Source organism: Sorex fumeus, unplaced genomic scaffold (assembly GCF_029834395.1).
Source record: "Sorex fumeus unplaced genomic scaffold, SorFum_2.1 ptg000051l, whole genome shotgun sequence".
NCBI lineage: Eukaryota > Metazoa > Chordata > Mammalia > Eulipotyphla > Soricidae > Sorex > Sorex fumeus.
In genome coordinates, this window is record NW_026606108.1 from 33,310,819 (window position 1) to 33,328,710 (window position 17,892).

The window sequence follows — 17,892 nt, forward strand, 5'->3', positions numbered from 1 at the left end:
GGAATGCATCTTTACCTACAGGAGCTCTGAGTTTGACCCCTGGCACCACATGGTCCCCCAAGCACCACTGAGTATGAAACACGCACCCCCACCCCCACAAGTCATCCCAAAATGCTTGTTCTTCTGCTCTGGGAAGTGAAGAGGCCCAGAAACCACTTCTCTGCCCATAGTTCAGCACAGGGCAGATGTGTGTCTGGGCAATGAAGACGCATCAACTCAAGCTCGTGCCCACCCCTCCCTGACATCAGCGGGGGCCATTAGGGGAGTGCCAGGCATCAGGACCCACTGCTGTGGGAATTTCTGTAGCAGACTGCACTGTTGCTTTGTTGGCTCCCAGGATGCCTGAGGGCCCCTGCTCCGTACCTCGCCCCTTACTGCATCACTCCTTAAATCCTAGGAATGGGTAAAGGGTACAAAATTCCTCTGAACCAGGAAGGTCAGCACCATGCCCTGGAGCAGGCAGTTCTGTGCACCCTCACCCACCCGGTGGTGCTCCTCAGAACCACCTACCCCTCCAACTCCTTCCACCCTTCCCAGCCCAGACTCAGTCTCCATTCCCGACTGACCCCACTACCACCCACTCGGGAACTCTCTTTTCCCCAAAACACGACCTGATAAAACCACCCCCAGGAGAAGAGAAGAAAGAGTGGGAGCAATCACTAGCTGCCCACTCATACCCCCAACCCTGCAACACTGGCCCCTCCCTCCACCAGGTGTACACGAAAGCCCGGGGCCCAGGGTCACACTCCCTGCTGGCCAGAATCACACTCAAGTTGGTTTTCTGAATTTCACAACAATCTTCATGATATCTGAGCACGCAGGCAAGGAGCCATGGGTTTGAGAACCTAAGGGTTTGACTTCAGAGAGAAACTAAAGAAACCCCTTGTGGGTCTGAGCCAGGCTTCAAAGAGGAAAGCAGCTGGTTTCTGTGACTGCGTGTCCTGACACAAGGACCGCCTAACGCATGGGGCAGATATACCCCCCAACCCCCCAACAGAGGCCAGGGAGGAACCAATTTTCTGGTCCTGAGGCATGAGTGACCCACCCAGGGTTCCTGCTGCCCTTTGCTAGGGTCCACCCTAGAGGACGGCTGCCTCCTTGCCCTATGCCTATCTCTGGAGCCAGCTCCAGCTCCTAGGAGGCTGGAGACAAGACCAGGCCTGGCAGCCACACAGCAGAGGTTAGGATGGGGCGGGGGGGGGGGGGGTGGCGGAGAGAATGCACAACCCTGGCTCGAAGGGATCGAGGTGGAGCCCGCTCGTGGGCCTGCAGGGCCCACAACCCCATGGTGCGTGTCTGCCCGGGAAGCCAGAGAGAGGACCTGCCTGACAGAGAGTAGAGAGCAGGCAGATGATGGGGGCCTGGCAGCCCCGATGCTGCCCACTCCTTGAAAAACAGAAATAGGAGTCACATCCCCCAGGCAGGGCCTGACGTCCTGAGCACACGGGGGCAGGTTTCCTAGGAAAGCATAGATTATTTGGCAGCTCAGGCATAAATAAAAATGGTCAGATGTGTGCATGCTAAATTAAGAGGAAGGGAAATGATGGCTTTCTCTGAACTCATGAATGCTCATTTTCCTGGTCATAGAACTTCTCAAGAGCCAACTAAAACTCTGTCGTCTCTGATCTCAGATGGGAGCAGGGTAGGCAGTGAGCTACCCAACTAACCAGCACGCAGGAGACAGATCGTGAGGAGCCACCCGCTCCAAGAACGAAGTCCAGGGACTAAGACCCCACACTGAGCAGCCGCTGGCAGTCGTGGTCCCCCCACAATCTGGCTGAACCTGGTGCCCTGAAGGGTGAGAGGATGGGAGAAGAGCCTGACCCTCAGGACTTAAAAGACCTCAGACACAGCCATGCAGAACCCCAAGTTCAGACGTTTTGTATTTCCACACCCCCTGCTTGCTGGCAGACAGGTGAAAAGGTCTTTCAAGGCACTTATACGATTCTTGCCTCTGAGCTTTCTGCCCTGACCCAAATCCAGCTCCCATGGCGCTTTTTCTGGAATCACGTCAGCCTGCAGGTTCTCTCCTGTCCTTTCTGGTCTGTGTCCTTGTGCTGGTCTGCAGACAAAAGGCCAGAGTCCAAGGGCATATGGATTCTCACAGGGTGTGTACATGGCAGTAGTGAGGAGGCAGAAAATAGTTCTAGGGTTTTCTAGTCCAAAGGTTTTCCAGGTCTGGAACTATGACCATCAGCAGCTCCTGACGACTGAAGATTCTCCTCCATCCGCAGACCTCCTGCCCCAGCACATCCTCTCAGGGGGTTAGGGCACATGCCGTGCATGCTGGTCAGAGTCCCAGCACCACACAGCCCCCCAGTGTCATTGTTAGAGCACTACCCTGGGGGCCCCAAGCACCACAGGGGGTGGCCTGGGTCATCCTGGTACTTTGGGGACCCCACATGGAATCTGCCCTGTTAGCTAAGGGTTCTGGGAGCCCCCAAACCCCTTTCCTCACCTACTCCAGGCTTCTTATGTTGGGAGACCAAATTAAAGGCACCCCCTGGCTAGTCACAAACATGGTGTCACATGTTGGAAGGTGGGAAGCTGCTCATCGAATGCCAACCCCCATCCTAGCCCTTTGACTCACCTGGAGAAAGGCTGGCTCTGCTCGTCCTGCCTCCTGGTCTCCTGATCTGATGCAGGCTGAAAGCTGATGGGCATGGCCAGAACTGGAGGCCCAGACAAAGGTCCTCCCTTTCTCCCACCCCATGACCCCTCCTCACTTCTGCAGCAGGAGCCAGGAGCTGCTCTGAAGCGGCAGTCACAGCTCTGAAAGGAGCACTCCCACCCCTAAGGCACTGTGTCCTGAAGGCGCTGATCCTCTGAAAAGGAGCCAGTGCTGGGAGTCACCGGGAATGCTGAGGAAAGGCAATGGCACAGAAAAGCCAAGGCCTGGGCTACAGGAAGCCAGAAAATGCTGAGTCCCCACCTACCCAGCTGTCCATGGGGAAAGGAAGCCAGCTGCCTCTGCACCCAAGAATGAAGAGCCCAGATAACCCTGGGCCCAATCCACTCCTCAATCAGAGCATCAGGGTCAGGGCGTGGGGGGAGGGGAAGGGAACAGAGGGGAGGGGAGTGAGAGGGGAGGAGCTGATGTCACTGAAAGGGTGAAAGGGGAAACATTGCCCAAATTCAGCCAAGCAGGTGACAGCAGTGATGCCCACTGACAGAGAATTCCTGCTCAGTCCAGACGGCCGAGTCCTCCTGAAGTTGGCCCATCTAGGCAGATACCAAGCACGTTAGCTGCTTCAAGGAAGGCATACCCCCAAGCACAGCCTGGGGCCCCCACGGTGGCTCTGAGCTCTACTTTCTCAGATGGGGAGGAGGAGATTCAAGGCTCCAAATGATACCACATGAGTGTTTTGACCTTGAAGGCTCTCCCGTGAAAATCTGCAAGCACTGAGAGTGCTCAGACCAGGCCTCAGAGCACCGGGACAGAGAGTAAAAGTGCGAAGAGGGACAAAGGAAACATGCTGGCCATCTGGGTGACTGGCTCCAAGACCAGGAACTCTAGGTAAGAACCACATAGAGACAAGCAGGAACAGGCAGGAAGGGAAGACCAGGCTGGGTAAGGACTGAACAGTCCCAGCCCATAAGTGGGCTGGGGACACAGCACTTAGGGCCCAGAGCTGGGGGCCCTCCCACACACACCTGCCACTCAAAACAGGAAGGATTCTTTTAGGGCCACCATGAGTATTTCTTTTCCTACCCTCCCCCTCATCCCAAAATAAAATTCTATCAATATTCTTTTTATACTCTTCTGTGGGCTGGGGTCTAGGAGAAGGGGGCAGATGCAACGTTTTCAGAATTTCTTGGAGTCGCTTCCTCTGAATCCAGAATCGCATCAGTATTCGAGGCCCCGTTCTGCCACTCAGCTGTGACTCAGAGACTCTCTGCCAGATCTGCTCCTTCCCATCTACCTGCAGAGTGAGGGGCACTCCTTGAAGCTATTTCAACTGCAGTCTTTGTACATAAAACAACAATAATTTTTTTAAACCCTCACATTTGCTATAACTGTCTTTAAAATGTGTGAAAACACATGCACACATACTTGGGTCCTTTAATCCTTATTTACCCTTAGGACACTCAAATAATTGGCACAATAACTTGAAAGGGAAATCAAATCATGTTAAAGTCCTCCCAGTACTTGAACAGTCTTTAGTTGATGGACATTTTGTAGAGTGTCACTCTCAGGAAGAAACACACACAAAGAAATATTTTCACACTTCCTTTCTATAAAGGATTTCTGAAAAGGGTTTCTGATGTTTTTATCAAATCTCTGAAAACTGTTGGTCTTGATTCTTCCAGAAATCAAGGCTGAAAATCCTGCAAGTCTGAGGAATCCTTCAAGAGGCAGTTCACAGGGTTTGGGGTGGGGTGGGGACCTGAGCTATGGATACATTAACACCTGCAAATCCAAGAAGAAATCCAAACTCACAAAGTATTAGAACCATCTTAGTCAGATGCAAGCCCAGTTTCCCTGGCCCCAAACTGGTTATAAGTTTTCTGGAGTCCCTTCATGTTCCCACCTCCTACCGCCAAAAAAGAACCTGCCATACCCGTGAATTCTTAATAGTCTAGACCAGAGACAGCAAAGTTATTCTGTCTCACATCCCCTTTCCATAAAAACAAACAAATGTAGTGTCCCTTTGTAAATCGACTTTAAGTCAGAGGTGAGGGAGGTTTTTTTTATGCTAAGGGCCATTTGGATATTTTTTTAACACTATTCATGGGCTCCACAGGACAGACAGATGGGCCAAGGGGCAGAAGACAAGAAGCAACATGTACCAGGACCAGGTCCTTAGGATGGAGTTCTCCACCCCTACTTTAAGGAACAAACAGAAAGCATTCCCCAGTTGCACCAAGGATATTGCCACCCCCCAGGATAATTTCAGTGTCCCCACCCCCCCCCCCACACACACATGGGGAAGACTGGGCTCGTGGGACATCTGAAAGCACCAAGGTGACCTCCCACCTAATCCTGAAGGCTGAATAAACAGATGCACCAAAAACGAAGTAAGTGGCTGTCTTCGCTTGTAAAATTATCAGGCTCAATGAGAAGAGGCTAGACCACCCAGAAATAGAAATATTAGTACTGTAGCACTGTAGCACTGTCCTCCCTTTGTTAATCGATTTGCTCGAGTGGGGCCAGTAACATTGTGAGACATGTTGTTACTGTGTTTGGCATATCAAATATGTCATGGGTAGCTTGACAGGCTTTGCCTTGTGCGGGAGAGACACTCTTGGTAGCTTGCCAGGTTCTCCAAGAGGGGTGGAGGAATCAAACTCCGGTCGGCCAGGTCGGCCATGTGCAAGGCAAATGCCCTACCTGCTGTTATCAGTCCAGCCCAGAAATATTAGATTAAGGAAAAAAAGTTTAAATAAAAAGGTAGGGAAAGACAAAGAATTCAACATATGTGTGACCGAGAGTGTCATAGGAAGTTGCAGAGGAAGCAGTAAGCCCAGAGCTGGGCCTTGGGGGCAGCATGGTGACTGAGAAGCATGGAAAAGAGGGGTGAGAAGCATCCCAGCAGAGGCCCCTAGGAGGAGGGGAGCAAGGCCAGACACCTCATCACTGCAGGGAGGACCAGGCTCCTGGGAGGGCATTCAGTGAGTGAGTTGGAACTCTGCAAATTACCACTCCTTAACAATGAAAAGCCGGGCAGGGGGTGGAGGGTGTGTAAGGGGTTTCTGGGCAGCCGCTCCCACCTTCAGCCTTAGAAGCTTCACTTCCTTTCCCTGAAGCTGTGACTTTTCTGGACCTGGGAGACAATGACCCCTCCTGGCTGAACCTAACTGGGAGTAGAGGGGCTAAAGAGGTGGGGGTGGAGGGTCCGTGAGCACAGAACATACATCCTCAGGGGCAACAGCTACTGTTCGTTCTTACTAGTACCCAAAGTATCAGGGAGCTGACGGCAAAGATAAAAAGGTTCCAGACTGATATTAACTTACCTTCAATTTACTTCCAGCTAAATCCCACTTTAATTGGTTTGACTCTTTTTAATTGAAATAAGTGAATTTAAACTGTGAGGCCAAGGAGGCCCTGTAGTAAGAAGCCTAAATAAGCAGACCTGGGTGTTTGCCGCTTTGCTTTGCTATTAAATATTCAACAATAGATTTGTAGGATTTAAGTGATCATTTTCCCTCTGTATGGATACAAGTATAATGATTAAGCTGCTCCCATATGGGAAATGCTGGGCTCGCTCACTAGCAAGTCAGCCTCCAGACTCTTTCAAAAGAGCATTAAGTTGCGTCCTTCCTGGATTTAGATGGGAGCGATAGTGTTTCTATTTAATCATCTGCTCACCACAAAAGTAAGCCACGCTCGCTTCAGCTGGAAAAGTATGCATTAAATTACTTCCGAAGCTCCCTGAAGATTAAGGCTTGTAAGTTTGGGATTGCATTACAATTAAGTAATAATAAAAGCGAAATCGTGTCTTTTGATCAAATAATGCACTAATCCTACCAAATACCGTGTACTATTAGTCACTGTTGACTTTGGGAGGTAACTTCTTCCTCACTCCAGAGACAGAGAGAGAAGCGCAGCACACTTGGAGGAAGACAATGAAGAGAAGACAGGGAAAGCTCTCTGGCAAGAATTAGTATTCATGGTCTCAAGAGGAAAATACCAGGGTGTTTGACCCGAAGGACAGAGACAGACCCGGGAGGTTTGGTTGGAGGGGGCATGCTTGCACGCAGAGCCTGTGCTCTGAGCCTGGCTAGCGGTGCTGGGCACGGAACTCAGGTCCTCACCCATGGAAGACAAATGCTCAGCTGCTGAGTGACATCCCCTGACCTGGCGTCATTTCTCAAGGTTCAGCAGATACACAATGTTTTCGGCAGAGCTATCACCTCCCTCGTGATCCCCCCGTTGCTGAGGCCGACTTCCTAGCCCAGCAAAGCTTGGGTCTTTGCATCCTCTTCAGCGCTGAAGAGTTGAGTTCACTTAGCAATTAGCAGTCTATGGAGAGTCTCCAGGGAGGGATCCGAGAACACATTTTTTCCGTTTCTGGAGCTCTTTGGAAGCATTTCCCTATACGGAGCATGCCATTAATCATTCTTATCTGTTCATTAAGGCGGACTCCCTCAGGGACCCTACTTGCCAGTTCTTCCTCAGCTTGCGTCTTTTTTTTTTTAATCTATATACCTGCAAAGGAGTCCATTTATTTTAAAAACATATTTTATAATTAAAAGACTTGGTTATTTAGCATGGGTGTGCTGTACCAGTGAGTCTGCATTTTCTGAGTTTTATTAAATATACAGAAGGGCTGTTCTCTGGTGGGTATTTGTAGAAGACCAGCCATCAGCAAAAGCTTGGTCTGGGACAGGCCTGGAGCAGGAGAGATTTTAGCACACTCCTTCCAGCCTTACATGCTCCCCTTCCTCTCCATGTGAGTGGCTTCGTCTCTCCCCCTTCCCCATCTCCTGTCCCCTCAAGGACGCACTTTCCATTCACACTTGCTCTACTCAGCACTGCACAGGAAGAGGATCACATGGAAGACTGTAACAGTGGCAAGCGAGCAACCATTTCTAAACGTCATATTGGCTGTAAGTTGAGATACCTCTGCCGGCGGTTCCCCCATTCCTGCGGCCAGTCCTCGGCTGGTTCTGGGGTCCATCCATCCCAATGCAGCGGTTAGGGAGGCTGCCAGCAGAGCGAGGTGCAGCCCGAAGCCTCCCAGTGCCATTCTGTTGAGTCTGTTGAAACATGAACAAAAACCACTCAGAATGAAACATTGTAGCATCCAGACGTGGTAAGGGTTAGGAGGTTAGTGCTGGTATTACAGAATCAAGTTTAAATCTGAGTGATCTGGAACCATAGTACAGCAGGTAGGACACTTTCCTTCCATGCACCTGACCTGGGTTTGGGATCCCCGACCCCCGAAATGGTCCTCCGGGTCCTGCCCAGAGTGAGCGCTGAACACAGAGCCTAGGTTGAGACTTAAACACTGTCAGGTATGACCCTCAAACAAAAATGAATAAATAAGACCTGGCATCCCCCTCAGCACTCTTTTGGAGAAGTCCTGTGACCTCTGAGTGTAAGTTCACTTGCCTCTGTGATGGTGACAATAATTGCACCTCTCCCCCCCCTTGAGTCCCCCCCCCCCCCCCCATGGAAACTGCCAGGCATCCTCCAGAACTCTGTCAACTGCAGCGGTTCTGCAAAACCAATTTGCAGTGTCACCCACCATGACATCTCTGAAAACCGGAGGAGCGAACATGCCCTCTGTCAGGTCATGTCGATGCTCCTGCTCCCTCAGAAAGCACGGGATGGGAGTGTCTAGACATTGCATTAGCACTGGGTCAGTGGCGAGGAGGAGCCCCCTTAATTCTATGTCCCCCATTTGTAGCTGAAGCCTTAGTTTACCAGACTGTGAACTTCAAAGAGGCATGAAGAGGTCCCATATTTGTGTTCCCAGCCCAATCATCCTTGCAGCAGAGTTCAAGCATCCAAGGAAAATGGGCTTGCAATGACCTTAGAGGGCTGCTTGAGGCTCACTTGACAAATTGACTAAGGCCCTCGAAGACAAGGAATGGGCAATTCAAATAATTACATGGCTGAGAGGACTAAGGGGAAGCTACTACAAATACTCCACTCACTCTCGTGTGCTGGGCCTTAGGCTGAGAGGACAGAGACACAGACCAGCCCAGTGAGCTGCAAACATAGTCCAACCTCCAACCCACTCTCCCAGGAGCAATCATAGACCAGCAGGTGGTACCCACACCTCTTCCTTGAGGAAGTTCGTGGGGCGGGGGGAGGTAGTGACTTCTGTGAATACCGCAGAATTCATTGCTCCATTGTGTGTGTCCATGGGGCATCAGGACCATGGCTGAGAGGGGAATGTGCTGAGTTTGAACGTCTTGGAGCCCAGCAGCTCTCATGATCTGGCCCAGGGCTGGTCCAGAGCAAGCATCTAAGTCACACCTGATTAGGTGTTTAGGGAGCATCAAAGTCTATTTGAGGAGCTTACCCTGGCACCCTCTTTACACAACAGTTTTGGAGGGTCCCTAACTTTAAACACAAGGGGTTGTAGGTGTCACACAGTGCCCAGTGCTGACCCCACAGCTACGCACTAAACATGCTCCTGCCACATCCCAGGTTTCCTTTGGCTGCCTTCCACCCCAAATAGAGCTGCCTCTTTACATTTGCTTTATGTGAGACCAAAATGCCCAGAGGAAGATGTCAGGCTAAAAATTGTGGGCATATAACACAGACCTATGAAAAGCCAAGGTTATAAGTTATGACTATCTTTTAAGAGAAGGTGTTTCATGTCTTAAAAGGAGTCCAGAGGCTCCCGCTCCTACATCTGTTCCTTTTGCCATTCATCTTTGACATCTGCTGGCAAAGCCAGTGCTCCTGGGGAAACAGTCTGAGTGGCCTGAGAAAAGCACATGAAGGTCATACAGTCTTGCTGCCATCAGCATGAATTCTTCACTCTAAAGAAGGCAGAGGGGGACCCAGGACACCCAACACAGAGATGGGTGCAACCTCCCCAACTGCCACTGACCAGCCAGAGCTGCAGCCCCGTGGGTAAGCTCTTGGGGACATGAGTGAAAACCAGGCAAAAAAAAAAAATATCTCCCCAACATCAACCAGATTTTGTAGAAATAAATTGGACAACTCCCTATTCTCCACTGAGTCTCTTTGTGACATGGAAATTCTTGCCCCAAACGCTGCAGAGAGCCAGTACTGGATCTGGCCATCTGTAACCAGCAAAATTACTCTAATTAAAAGAGAGAATTTGCTGCTTCCTCCTCCTCCTCCTCCTCCTCCTCCTCCTCCTCCTCTTCTTTCTCCTATTATACTCTTTTCTATTTATCCACCAGCAAACAATACTCCTGGGCCACAATGCATATAAATAGTCTTTTTTTCCATTTTCTTATTTGAGGAAGTTTCTATTAATTTCTTCTCCTAATTTATTGATGGATTGGATTTTTTTCATTGTAAAGTTCTACAAGTACCTTTTATATCTTTGATATTAAGCCCTTATCAGGAGGGCATTAGGTGAATAAACTTTACAATTTCATAGGCTGTCTTTGAATCTTGGTGACTGTTTATTTTGAGGTGCAGAAGTTTCTCAGTTTAGTGTAGTCCTGTTTGTTTATCTTTGTTTCCATTTGATTGGTCAGTGATGATTCATCTTTGAAGATAGCTTTAGCTTCAATATAGTGGAGGGTTTTGCCTACATTTTCTTCAATGTACCTTATGGATTCTGGTCTGATGTTGAGTTCTTTAATACATTTTGATCTGGCTTTTGTTAGATAGAGGTTTGAGTTCTTTTTTATTTATTTATTTTTTGCAGGTACCTGTTCAGTTTTCTCAGCAGCACTTGTTAAATATGAAAAATGCTTATCACTAATCAAAATGGAGATGAAAATCAAAATAACAAGGAGATATCATCTCACAGTACAGAGACTGGCACACATTCAAAAGAACAAGAATAACCAGTGCTGGTGTGGATGTGTGGAGAAAAGGACTCTCCTTCATTGTTGGTGGAAATGCCGACTGGTCCAACCTTTTTGGAAAACAATATGGACATTCCTCAAAAAACTAGAAATTGAGCTTCCACTTGACCCAGAAATACAACTTCTGGGAATATACTCTGGGGGCCCAAAATCACTCAGCAGAAAAACCATCTGCACCTCCCACATTCATTGCAGCACTATTCACAATCACCAGAATCTGGCAACAACCTAAGTGCCCAAGAACAGACAAATGGGTAAAGAAACTATGGTACATCTATACAACAAAATACAATGCAACTGTTAGGAGAAATTAGGTCATGAAATTTCCTTATACATGGATGGACATGGAGAGTATCATGTTGAGTGAAATGAGTCAGAAGGAGAAGGACACCTGATACAGAATGACTGCATTCATTTGTGTTATATAAAAATATATAGTAGAAGACTAATATTCAAGGTCAAAGAAAACAAAGGCTAGGAGTACTGGTCAATGACTGGAATCTACCAATCTACCACAAGTGTGGTGGGGGGGCAGAAGGTAGGTAAGACAGAGAAAAGACCAACATAACAATTATAGTTGGAAATGATCATGCTGAACTGTATTAAAAGTAGGTAAAGGGATATACACAACAACCTTTCACTATCTGTATTGCAAACCACAATGCCCAAAAGGAAAGAGAGAGAGAACAAAAACTAACTCTAGTTAATGTACACGGATGTCAATTCCTGGAAATATAAAATATTTAATCATGAAATCCAGTGCTGTGCTCTCAATCTGCCTGCCATGTAGTCTAATTATGGATGATGTTTTATTACTAATGGAGAGCACAAAAAGAAAATCCATTTATTGCCATATTTATTTTATCAAGTGTCAACTCACCCATTTACCAGGGGCATGGCCAGACCTCCAGCATTAAATGAGCTGTTCTGACTTTGCAGTGCAGGGTCACCCCCACTTCAACCCTAAAGCAATGGAGTAGGCTTGTTTTTTTATCCAGTTGGTGTTGCGGTTCCCTGTAAGATTTCCTTTGACAGCAGGGCTAGCCATGCACCAGGCCAACCACTGGTTTATTTCTAAGCAGCCTCACTTTAAAGTGTAGCTCAACCGGGCCACACCAGCTGAGACTTCATTTGCACGGTGGATGCATCTTAGATGTCATCTTACATCCATGGTGATTGACAATTCATTACATCCACAGCAGCAACAGCCTAGAAATTTACAACTCAAGCATTATGACAGTTTGGTTCATGAAAAAAAATCCAGAATCAATTTGGCCTAAATCAATTGTGATGATCTGTCTAATAACCAAATAGATAGTATCTATTTGGTTAACATTTATATAGCAATTACCACATGCCAGGCACTATTCTAAATGCTTCACAGGTACTAATCTGCAAGCCTCTGTTCTGCCCCCATAAAGAAGATGACAATTATCCTTCAGGCAGATGACATAGTGCTGGAAATTAACCCTAAGTGTTTTAGGCTTCATCAGTGAATTGCCCCTTTTCCTCCCCCCACAGAAGCTTACAGTGCTCTTATGAGCACCTCTAGTCCCTGAGTTTATCTTTAACTTTCCTTTGTGCTTTACCTCTCATTGTTACATTCCCCAAGTCAGTTCTGCTTATCTATAAGTTAAACTTTCTGGTAACTCTGGGCTTTGTATTTGTAGTGAATTACTTGCTTTTCTATTTCCCCTATAGCCCTTTCATATTTTATTAGAGCAATGTTCTTTGCTTAAACACAGAAAGACCGTTAATGCTATGCTCCTAATATTTGGGAGTTCATTGACTCTGAAATATATCTACTCCTGGGTATATGTCATAATTACTTGACTCAGGTTTCAGTTGCTGTAGTTCCTAACACCCCAAAAAGGAGGGTCCCTCTATGGGCTTTGGATGGACCTGAGGAGGGCAGAAAAGCTACCCTGGCATCAAAATGAATCTTGAAAGCATGCTCTTGATGCAAGCTGTTATGACTTAAAAAATAGGACCCCCATGGGGAAGGACAAGCTGAACCAACCTGAGGACTTAGTCTGGGACCTATGATTTGCCCTCAGAGCCCAGAGAACTAAGTTTTGAACTCTTACTGTGTTTATTCAAATAACTGGAAATATTAATCAGATGCAAACTTAATTCTTTAATATGTATAACTAAAGGGAAAGAGAAAAGTAATATAGATACCCCTGGGAGACAGAGTGCCTCCTGAGTTAATCCCCCCAAGAGAACTGCCTCTGTTGAAATGTTTTACCTCTGTAAATGATCGATCACACCTACAGGCAATGCTGTACCTCAAAATCCCTCAGATGTGCTACAAGTATGCTAATAGCTTTGCAATAAATGGGCCATTTTGACCATCAGTCTGTGGTCCTCCATCTCTTGGTTCCTCTGCTGGGAGGTCTAAGGAGGTGGCTCCTCACCACACATTGCACACCCACACTTTTGACTCACAACATAGGAGACAGGCCATCAAGAGAGTAAGTACCCAGAAAAGCCAGGTGCCAAGGAAGTGACTAAGCTGGGACTCTAAGCCAGGCTGTGAACCCAGGTTCTTAACCACCCCCTTCTGCTGCCCCTCAGTCCTTAGCAATAGTTTACTTGTTGCATGGTTGTTTCTAAGATGAAGGGGAAATCCATATGGAACCAGATAGAAGCCCCATGTCTTTCCAGCCCCTGGAGGGCCTCTAAGAGACACTTCTCTAGTTCTCATGCCTCCAAATGGGGCAGGAGCAAGATGAGAGAGCCAGAGTATCCCTCCTGTAGCCCGAGCCCAGGAGAGCCGCCAGGGCTGCTCTCCTCAGCCCATACTACTGCTGCCTTCACTGGTCCAGAGTGGCTAGGGACAAACTAAGGTGCACAGAGAAAGCTTAAGCCCAGGTGCCACAGGAGTGATGACATGATGCAGGAGGGAGTGGGGTCTAGGTACAGAGAAAGAGTCATCAAATCCAGGCTACCCTATGGTCTTCAGCAGGCATCCGGAATGTGCTGCCTCAGAGACAGGAAGCACTACCCAGCAGGCTAATGGTCCCTTCCCTCCCAGTGAGAACAGTGCCATCTTACATGCTTTACTCTGTCCATGCTAGAATCTCTGGATGGGCTGTAAATCCACCTGAGACTGTCCTCTTATGAAGAGCTAGTACTGTCTCTTCTTCCAAGGAACTCATAAAGCACAAGCCGTGGAGTTTAAGCTGCATCCTGCACCCAGAGCATCCCCAGCCTCACAGGAGAAGCCAGGGTGGCTGGCTACTGTGCAGATCTGACCCACATACCCAGGGCTGAGGACAGCTCAGGAAGCCATGGCCGTGGCTAGATCTAGACCACAGCCTACACAGGCTGACCCCAAGGTAAAGATTTTTTAATTGAATTACCATGAGATAGCCCACTACAAAGCTGTTCATGATTAAGTTTCAGTCATATAATGTTCCAATACCTAAGGCAAAAAGACTTTGCTCTTGTACCATCACTAGCTAACTTGAAGGGAAAGTTGTCCTTGACTTCAAAGCTCTCCATGTTATTGTTTTAGCTCTTGCTTGCTCCAGGAGTGCATTGACAGCCCTTAGTGGGGCTATTTGTTAGTATTTAAAATTACAGAGATTCCATAGTTCATATGAAGGAATATCCCAAGCACTGACTTGCTTTTTGAATAAAGTTGAAAGAATGTGACCCAAGAATGCAGAGGGGCATAGGGAAATTGGCCTAAGTATAAAAATGCCAGTATCTGTCTACCGGACCAGCATGGAAGCATTTTTGGAACTGAAGATAAATAAGTGGGCAATTTGAACACACACACACACACACACACACACACACATCCCTTTTCTCCTTCTAGAATTGGCCCTGGTTGTAGGAAGACTGGGAATTGTAAGCCCTGAGGAAGAGAGCTTGCTAGTTCTCCTTCTCAGCCTCTCTCCAAGAAATTGGTAGCGTTCCCGGACCAGACATTACAGATGAGCCTCCTTTCTGTAACCAAAAGGACTAGAAGTTAATGAAGATATTCTGGCAGAAGCCAGTGACAGCACCAGCCTTGCCCAGACAGTAAACCCAAGAGACACCTGCACTGCCAACCTTTCTAACTGTCAAGGCTCATGACTTCAGGTGTACTGCATTCTACACATGGGGCACCAGTGATGAACACACCAACAGGGAATGATGGGATTCCCACAGACCTCTACTGCTCATCTGCCTGATCTTAAAAATAAATACATTTTAAAAAGCCCTTTCAAACCTAACCTAAGCCCCAGAGACCAAAAGATGATTTCTTCTGAAAGCCTTTTTATTTGGGATTGTTTCAGGGAGAAAAGAAAGAAAGTGATTTAAACTTCCTAAATGGTCCCTAAAATGCCAACTCTGAGAACTTAGGGAGGAATTATGCCACATTCGTCCTGCAGCAAGCACTAATGAAGTGATTTGCATTTCCTATTATTTATCTACTTTATATGTTCGGTTACTTGTCACAATTATTTATCTACTTTTATGTTTGATAGATCAGATTTCTGCATTAGCTTGTGTGCTGAGCATCCATCTACAGCATTATTACTTACCTTTCAACTACCAGATGTCTTTCAGTGTCTTTAGTACCATGACCTTTCAGTGGTGACCCTATTTTACATGCTGTTTCTTGCCTTGTGTTATGCATTCAGAGACAGAAGACTCAAGGAAAGATGTAAGTCTCAAAATAACGACCAATTTTCTTAAGTTAGCAAACACATAAGCAATCACACATGAACTAACACATAGATGTTGAGCGTGCAGCCAAAAAAGAGGCAAAGTCGGAATGAAGGTGGTTTTCAGGAAATCTTGAGCGCTCGGTGCCAAGTTTCTGGACTAGAGAATTAAGTCAGAGTGTTACAATGTGAAGGTCACTTTAAGTAGATGCAGAAAAGAGCCTGGGCTGACTGGCTGGTTTAAGAGGAAAATCCAACCTACCAGTGCCCAGAACACCAAGCTGGCTCCTTCCGCAATGAACAAAACCTGATGGTAGTGTTTAAAAGATGCAACAGAGCAAAAGCACTTGCAAAAGCAGCAATTTTAATGCATTCTATGAACGCAGGCTATTTTCTTGTGTGATTTCTGGCTAAATCTGAAGTCCTGTGGGAGGGAAAGGGTTTTTTTCCCTCCATGGGATGCTATTATTCAGTTGAGCGTGTCTAAGCAGACATGGCCCGGAGCTGCTGCAATCTTCTCTCCAAACTAAGACCCCGGGCAGACAAGGAGCAGCAAAGCGAGGGCTCAGCATCCGGGTTTGAGCTCTGGCCTCAGTAGTGTTGGGGACATGATCACAACAGCTACATCACCCACTTCCTGACCATCTGTTTCCCGAATGCCTGGCCCCTGCCCACTGCAAGATTCGGAGGGTTCGATAAACAATAAAGTCCCCTCTGGGTTGTTCCTAAGTGTAGTAGTAAGAAAATACACTTGGGACTTTAGAGATCCCGCTCTGCTCTCAGATGGGGCATGAACTACAGGGTCATTCCCGAGACACGGTTTGATGAGCAGAGTCCCCTATCAAAATGCTGCTCTGCTTGTCCCAGGGACCACGGCCAGGTGTCTGTATATCGGGGGCCCGTGGAGCACAGTTCCCGGAGCTCAGGCTGGCGATAAAATTTCAGAAAGAGGGACGGAGAGCAAAGCTGCGGGCGCTGTTTCTCACTCGCCGGAAACCGCGGCGGAAGCGACACCTAGAGGGGAGCGCAGGGTAGGCTGCGGCAGCGCGATCCATCAACGTCCGCGACAGCTATCCGGAGCGAGGGCGGGCTGGACAGCGCACGCCGGACCAACTCTGCAGGCAACGCCGCTGACCTCGCCGAGCCCCCCTCGCGGGTCTCCCCAGGAACTTGCCGCAGCCGGACGTGAGCACGGGCTGCCCGTCACGTCCCACATCCCGGCCGCGTTGCGCATCCCCGCTGCAGCCCGCGGCTTCTGCTCACGCGGGAGTGGCGGGCGCCCGAGTCCTCAGGTGGCAGGCCTCTGCGAACCCACGCGCTCCGGGCGCCGCTGGATCAGGGGCCCCTGCCCCCCAGGCTCGCGCCGCGCTCGCTCGCCCCCAAACTCGAGCGGAGCGCTCAGCGTGCCAGTCGCCCGGGTTCCCCCCAAACTTGGAACAGGTTTCCTTTGCGGATGCTCAGGGTCTGGGAGGTCACCCACGGTACAAGCTCACTTGGGTTCCAACCCTCGGCCTGAGCGCGGCCAACATCCCTTCCCTCGACTCTCCCTCTCCAAACAAACTGCTCTCCAGTGACTCCCTAGCAGGGAACCCGGGTCTCTCGCCCCGAAGACCGATTTGACGGGTTTTAGAAGGGGTTTCTCCGAGCCGGTTTGGATGGCAGGGTCGTGCCCCTCACCCGCCTCCTCTGCCAACCAAGTCCAAGCTCTCCGCACCGGCCACCGCGGACCTGGGGCAGGAGAGCAAGGCGCGGCGCCGCGGGCCCTGGAGGCTGCAGCGCGGAGACGCAAGTTTCCCTGCAAGCTGGAGGGAGCTGCAGGGGAGCGCGCCCGCCCCGCACCCCAGCTCGAGGCCAAGGGCACGAGGTCCAAGGCGACGGTCCGCCGCTCGCCCGGCTCCCAGAGACCGCTCTGGGGCGGGCTCCCAGGAGCGGTGCCTGCAGGGGCTGGCGGGGAGCGGGCGCGGGCTGCAGGCTCAACCCGAGCGGTTCTGCGCCGCGCTCCGCGCGCCCGCCGGCTCTCCCGGGTTCCCGCTGCAGCCCGGGAGCACGAGCCGCGGGCCCCGCCGCTCGCGCTGCTGGAGCCGGGTCCCGCGGTCCCTTGCCTGCCGCCGGCCGCGCGGGCAAACTTGGCTCTCCGGGCGCAGGCGGCGAGGACAAGCAGCGCCCGCACCGGGCCCTGCAGGGCGACGCACGATCACGGTCACTGGGACCCCAGGAGGAAGCCGCGGGACCGGCGGGCACCCTCCCCGCGCCTGCTCGGGAGCTGCGCGGCGTACCTGGGGCGGCGGGGCCGAGGTGAAGACCAGGTGGCCGGACTCGGCAGAGCGGGAAGGAACGCCCGGGAGCGGCCGCGGTGACGGCCACCCGAGCCCGCGTCTTTCGCTGGGTCTCTCCGGCTGTCGGTGGGTCCCGGGCGCGCGGGAGGCTGTCACGGCTCCAGCTCTCCGAGCCCGCCGCTGCCCGCCGCTGTGCCACCGCCGCCGCGGCTGCCCTATTTCTGCCGCCGGGACCCGAGCCCGTGACGTCACCGTCCGGGCCCCGCCCGCCCAATCGCCGCCACCTGTGCGCGCCGCCCTCCTGCCGCCGCTCGGCCCGCGCGGGGCCCGCGGCAGGTGCACCGAGCAGCCTGCGCACACGCGGGGCGCGAGGACTCCCGGTGTGGCACGGCTCGCGCTGCGCCGCTAGGGAGGGGGCACGGGTCAGCACCCTCAGTAGCAGCCCCGGCGCCCCACCGCGCGCGCACGCGCGCGCGCGAACACAC

General features: G+C 50.2%; 1 protein-coding gene across 1 annotated transcript in view; it reads right to left on the bottom strand.

The window, feature by feature from the left end:
- FSTL4 (follistatin like 4) overlaps positions 1 to 17,665 on the bottom strand; it is a 304,947-nt gene extending 287,282 nt beyond the window's left edge. Inside the window, exons 1-2 of the mRNA XM_056124385.1 lie at positions 17,408 to 17,665; positions 7,566 to 7,701 (exon numbers count right to left, since the gene is read on the bottom strand). Coding sequence (XP_055980360.1) covers positions 7,566 to 7,691 — 126 coding nt within the window. The 5' untranslated portion in view covers positions 7,692 to 7,701; positions 17,408 to 17,665. The remainder of the gene's footprint in view (positions 1 to 7,565; positions 7,702 to 17,407) is intronic.
- Positions 17,666 to 17,892: the final 227 nt, after the last annotated feature.